This window comes from Chaetodon auriga, chromosome 2, assembly GCF_051107435.1.
Source record: "Chaetodon auriga isolate fChaAug3 chromosome 2, fChaAug3.hap1, whole genome shotgun sequence".
In the NCBI taxonomy this organism is placed as follows: domain Eukaryota; kingdom Metazoa; phylum Chordata; class Actinopteri; order Chaetodontiformes; family Chaetodontidae; genus Chaetodon; species Chaetodon auriga.
The window spans coordinates 28,162,353-28,169,062 of record NC_135075.1 but is presented as its reverse complement, the minus strand read 5'-3'; the positions used below and the strand labels follow the sequence as shown (position 1 = coordinate 28,169,062).

At 42.8% G+C, this 6,710-nt stretch overlaps 1 protein-coding gene across 1 annotated transcript in view; it reads left to right on the top strand.

Moving 5' to 3' along the window:
• The first annotated feature begins 5,085 nt into the window (after nucleotides 1-5,085).
• Nucleotides 5,086-6,710, top strand: part of rims4 (regulating synaptic membrane exocytosis 4) — a 51,735-nt gene continuing 50,110 nt past the window's right edge. The window contains exon 1 of the mRNA XM_076745243.1: nucleotides 5,086-6,455. Coding sequence (XP_076601358.1) covers nucleotides 6,359-6,455 — 97 coding nt within the window. The 5' untranslated portion in view covers nucleotides 5,086-6,358. The remainder of the gene's footprint in view (nucleotides 6,456-6,710) is intronic.

Here is a 6,710-nt window from a genome sequence, read left to right as displayed (position 1 = left end):
GTTTAAATGCTAATCGCTAGTTACGATGCTAATTGCTAAGTCATAAGTGACTGCTAACAGCCTTTTAAATGAGTCATTATGATGGTTTAGAGTTGTTTGTGTGTGTTTAATATTAACACTGTAAACTCTACCCGCAATGTATATGAGTTTAAAACTTCACTTGACTTCTGTGCTGAGAGGAGAGAAGACACAGCAAGCTGTCGCCAGTCTCTAGCCGTCTTACATGTCAAGTCACCACTTTTATGATGTTTCCTGCTAGGTGAGCACATATATATTGAACGTGTGTGGTTGTGCTTGTGTTGTGAAAAGACGTAATTTGCTGGCGTATGTGTAAATGTGTATTTTTCAATGTTAAAATGTTAATCGCTAGCTTAAACGCTAATCGCTAGTTAAGATGCTAATTGCTAAGTCATGGCTGACTGCGAACAGCCTTTTAAATGAGTCGTTATGATGGTTTAGAGTTGTTTGTGTGTGTTTAATATTAACACTGTAAACTCTACCCTCAATGTATATGAGTTTAAAACTTCACTTGACTTTTGTGCTGAGAGGAGAGAAGACACAGCAAGCTGTAGCCAGTCTCTAGCCGTCTTACATGTCAAGTCACCACTTTTATGATGTTTCCCGCTAGCCGATGGGTGTGGACCGGAGCCAGGTAGAGACTGCTGTTTCCCGGACGCGTCGCCGCCACCACCCAGCTATAGGCATGGATCACTTGAGTATCAGAAAACTATTTTTTTTATAGAGCTCTATAGTATTTTTTTTTTTTTTTACAAGGACCCAATTTTGTTTTCTTCACTGGAGTTTTGTTTTTGTTCTTCCTGGACTAAGGAATACTGGATTGCGAATAACCACAGTCTGTGGAGAGGTTTAACTGTTCATTATCCAAGAACAAAAGGACTGATTTAGTTTTGATAAACACTGAAAGACATTGCACAATAATTTTGGGTTTTGATATTTCAAGAACTACATTGTTGTCATTTATTTTTGCTGTCTGATTAAGTCAGGTCATTTATACTGAAGCCGAAGAGAAATTATTTTGATATTTTACTTTATTATTTTTTTTTGTGTTTAATATTTTGAAGTGATTGTGTCACTACAAACAAAAGACATATATTGAGTTGAACAAACTGACATTTGATTTACAGGAAAGGTACGTTCCAGTCCAACAATATTTTTATTTTTTTTTTGTTTATTGGACTTAGGTAGCATACTACTGCCAGACCCTGGAATAAATTCCTTGTTGAGTACATTTAATCTATCTGGTCTCATCTCTACTTTTTGTTATTTAAGGGGGGGACAAATTCCTACTCCGTTATATTAGCAGTGCACTTTTCCACACTGAATGTTTTTGTTTGGTAGCTCGTTCAACAAGTTAAGCTGCAGGACAAGATGTTTTTTTCAGTTTCAAAGTTAGACAAGTGGTGGAAAATGAATGTGGGTTGTCGTAGTTGCGGCTCCTGTAGTGATGTTTTATGGAAATGCAGTTTAAAATGAAGCAAATTGAATGGATGGAATGTATGGAAAATAGTTTATCCAATCCATCTAAGTAGACAGAGAACTAGCTGAATTAATGCAGAGATGATGGCACCACCATTAAATACAAAATACACATTTCCCCCTTGGCTTTCTGATTTTTCCTCAAAGGACAGAAGCATGGATCAGTGTGATGGTTGGAACATCAAACATAAATAAGGGATTTTCAGGTAGACAAAAAAAATGCAAGTAAACAAAAGCAGCCAAATAAAGACAGCTGATGATAGCAGCAGGAAGACAAATGGAAATGCATAAAAGAAGACAGTATGGCAGAGGAGCAGATGGAGGCAAAAGGCAGGGAGGCATGGAGACAGGCAGTGACACGAGAAAGGCGGAGACGGAGACTGAGGCAGGTTCTTGTAGTAAAAGGTCAATGCTCCTGTGATAAGGTGTGCTTGGACAGCATGCTCACAGCGAGCAGCCGAACGCTTGTCAACACGATAGCAGTGCACTTCACTGGCCACAGTGCACTCAGCAGAGCACACAAGGACAGAAGCATCGCAGTGTAAAGAGCCTTTTCTAAAGCGTCGGCAGGTTGCTCCCTGAAAGTAACACAAACATGAACGAGGACCCCAAATAAGACAAGCGCTGCATAAAAAAGCCAGCGAGTAAAACATTTTAACATCCCACAGCAAAACAGATTATGTCTGCACGGGGTTGATAAGGTTGTTTATAGGCAATTACGGGATTCATTTGCTGCTGATATTTTTACAAACTCTTTTTTATGGCTTGTGTTTGCTGAATGGACAAAAAGTGAACAACAGCTGAAGCTGACAGTGGAGTGAGGACAGTGGCTCATGTCAGTAAATGACGCAAGACGCTTCTGCGATGAAGTAATGTGCGTCATAGCCTAAAGCAAAGAAGAAATAAGAAGATACATAAAAATCAGGCTGGATTGTTATTGTGATTTTGAGGTAGATTAGACATTTTTTCACATAGAATATCTTCCCAGCCAGAACAATTTATGAAAACAAAATATCGCATGAGGACAAATTTGCAGATCTAAACGTTGTACTAATAAAACCATGGGAATTGGAAATTTCAGTCCGTGGACAGCTTCTTCTTCTTTGTGTTAAAATGAAATACTGTCAAACCAATAAGAGGTAACTTGAACTCAGTTATTATCATTGTGAAAATGCTGGTCTTCAGTGATCTGGTCTGAAGTAAATCCTGATACGCCTCATGGTCTGTTGGTCGGGCAAACACTTTGAAATATTTCAACAACTATTGGATGCATTGGCGTAACCTTTGGTATAGCCAGTCGTGGTCTTCAGAAGATGAGCCTTACTTACTTCAGTGAACCTCTGAACGTTCCTCTAGCGCCACCATCAGGTACACATCTGTGGATTTTATTGTAAGATGTCTCAAAATTGGTTGTCATTGTGAATCGTCCCATAAATTTTCATCAGTCACCATCATCAGGTCAGAAATTTTATATCTGCATGTTATTTTATTATAGCAAGCATGTTAGCATGCTGACGTTAGCATGCTAACCAGATCAGTGGCACTTATTGGTCTGACAATATTTCATTTTAATGTTAGCGTTTAGCTCAAACCACTGCTGTGTCTCAGTGCAGCTTCACAGAGCTGTTAGCGTGGCAGTGGACTCTTACTCTCTTGTTAAACGTGTGGTAGCACAGTGATACGGCAGCTTTTCACGATACATTTGTGTACCTTTATGTCTCCTGCTGTGTAGTCTGTGTTTGTTCTGATTATGTTTGTGTGTGAGTGTGTGTATGTGTTGTGTGTGTGTCCCCTATGGCCAGCATCTATAGAGGCAGAGAGATGAATGGAGCCCCGTGAAGTGCTGTTGATTACACAGCCCATCTCCTCCCTCCTTCCTGCTCCGCTTCACAGGAAGCAAGACACACACAAACAACAAGATGGAAAGAGTCCACAATATGAAGACGAAGAGGTGAGAAAGAGGGAGGAATAAGAGACAGAGAAACACAAGAACAGATGATTATTCTACAGGAGGGGGTCCATCAAAGTGTTTCACCAGTCAGCACTGAATGCTCTTCTGCTGCTGTGCTGGGGGCTGGATTTACTCTCCATACAGCTAATTCAAGCAGTATATCACCTCCACAATAAAGGCTTTCCACTGGTAAATCATAGGCTTTTATTGTGAAGCAGCAATTTGAGATGCAATGCAATGCAATCCTTGTTAAATGTAATTCAAGCCACCATTCAGGTCACATAAATCTCCTGCTGTTCATGTTGTGAAGTTAATACTAAATCTGTCCTGATTGATCGAGACCCAAAGTTTCACTAAGAGATTTCTGTTTCCGCTTCGGCCATGTGGAGATACAGTGAATAGGAGACATAATAATACACACAAAAGAAAAGTTTTTCAAGTAAACTTCTCATGGAACTGAGGTGCAAACAGTTTCATCCCACTGAATCTCTGCTATCACTCAGCCTGGTAAAGACGGTTTGTCCTCCTGCTGTGACAGTGTGATGGACGTCAGAGTCGGCGTGGATTGACTGGACGGACATTTCTTCAGCACAGAGGCTGCCGTCTTGTGTCTGGTGTGAATTTTGGGATTGAAGAGCTGCAGGTGACAGTCTCAGAGTGGTGGAATGCATTTACTCAAGTACTGTATTGGATTGTCCCTCAATTTTGAGGTACTTGTACTTCGCTTAAGCACTTCACTTTTATGCTACTTTCTACTTCTACTTCACAACCTCGAAAGGAAATATTGTGTTCTTTTGCTCCAGTATATTTATTTGACAGCTTTAGTCACTTGCTACATGCTACTTACTGATTGGAATTTGACACACAAAACCTATGATCAGATTATAAAGATCGATGTACTGTTATTAATGTTCCCAAGTATAAATTCAAAACGAGATCCGTCATTAAAATGCTGTTTGCATATTATTATTTTTTTCTTTAAGTAACTTTAACTATATTTTGCTGATGCTTCTTTACTTAAGCACAATTTTGAGTATTTTACTTGGTGGTATTGCTACTTGTACTTAAAAAAAAGTCTAAATACTCCTTGTACCGCCTTCAACATATCATCAGGGCAAGTAATGATTTTTTTACCATTGATGGCTGGATGGAAAACAACTCATGCTATGTCACAAAATGTAATTATGGTTGCAAACAGCATGATGTGATACTGGTCTGCCAATCCAAAATCCTGCCATTGACCTGCAGCCTGAGATCTCTTTCATGGTCATTTGTGGTTGTGTCGTCTCTCTTTGGTTTCACCTTGACAAATCGTAACCTTGATCAAACATTCTGCATGCAAAAAATTAGAGAGGATGGCGTCATTCTGCATTTGAACATCTCTCTGGATTGATTCACGTATTTGTGGTGATCTTTGCTTGGAAAAGGTTGTTGACCATCGAGAGACACGAGGGGATGGAGAGAGAGAGAGAGAGACATTGTTAACTTATCCTACCCTGCATTGCCTCCACTGTCCCCAAGTCACGCCCATATTCCCTCATCCACATTCTGATTGGTCGGGCTGCCAGCAACAGTCTGCTCTCCATCCCCTCTGCTCCCCCTCCTCCCTCGCTCTCTCGCTCTCCATGCAGCTCGTCAGTGAATGAGTCCAGTCAGACACAAGCTGTTAAACAACACAGCCTCTCTCTCTCTCTCTCTCTCTCTCTCTCTCAGTCTCTCTCTCTCTTTCTCTCACACCGTCTCTCGCTCTCTCTCTGTCCTTTCCTGTCTCAGGAGCAGACAGTCAGAGGAGCATCGGCAAGGCGACGGAGAGACCTGGAACCGACGGAGGAGAGAAGACAGCAAACCTCGCTCACAGCAACATAACATTAAGAACATTAGAGCAGAACATTAACTGCAATACAGCTCAGATCACAGCAGAAGCAACAGATTGCCCCCAGTTGCAATTGTTGCTGCAACTGACGCTCTCCGAGCTGATCTGGGCTTGGAAACGAACCAGATTTGCAACAGCTCCTGACGATCAGCTGGCTTTCTGAAAGTCAGTTTATCTGAGTGAAAGACAGAAAAGCTTTTGCTCTGTCAAAGCACGAGGAAATGACAACGCCGGGCCACAGAAACGAAAAGCTTTGATTCAGTCGGCAAGCAACACGTTTCCAGCTGGGCGTCAACATCACCTCTACCGCCAGCGTCTCCTCCCATCTTCCCTGCTTCGTCGGGATCTGAGGAAGACCAGGCATCCGAGCCGTGAATGCACAAGCAGGAGGATGTTAGATTGACATGCAGAGCGCAGAGTTCAGGGAGTTTGTGAGACAAACTGAGTAAGATCAGGTTTTATCAGCGTGGAGAAGCAGGAAAGACTCAGGCAACAATAAGTCCGTCAGACCGCCACCTGGACTTCTGAGGACCGAAAGGAATGAACAGGACGATGTGCACCGGCTTCTGCCTGAGAAGTGAAGCAAAATCCAAAATCTAGAGCAGAAATGACAGGAAGGGAGAGTTTCAACTCTTACACGCACCACCACAGACAGATGTCCAGTTAAGAAACAGCATAGACAAAGATATCACTGATCAGAACACTGAACCTCATCAAAGTGAGCGACCGGCAGAGAGATATCCTGCTTCACCAGGATGATTTTACAGCAGCGGAGCTTTCATTTTGTCTAACAGAGAAAGAGCAACATCAAAATCTTTCTTTGACGTCAACTTCTGCTGCGACTAAGTTTTTGCACCGATCTTACTCGGTGTGAGCTCCTCGGGGTTCTTGCTGGACTCTTCTTTTCGGGGTGAGGTGGATCTGCCGTGGGGGGCAGCTGACAGCCATCCAAGACGCCGCGAGCCGTACTCCGCGTGAAGAATGCCCAGCCGCGCTTGGCCAAGCCGGCCGACCCGGGCCCGACGGCGGGCCTCTACATGGAAAGATCGCAGAGCCGCATCAGCCTGTCGGCGTCCTTCGAGGCCCTCGCCATCTACTTCCCCTGCATGAACTCCTTTGATGAAGACGATGGGGGTGAGTGGGAATGACACACACACGCACACACACACACACACACACACATGCAGCCACAATAAGACTGATTGAGTCATGCATAAAACATAGGACATGAGGCACATGCTATTTGTCACCTGTCTGCTGGAAAACTGATGTTTCCATCCACATGTGAGACGACGTGTTACGTAAATCTGCCCTGGCTCACAGAACAAGCTCTTTCAGTGCATCACCTCTCAACATGTGCATGCACTGTTTATGTTTACTCACGGTTTC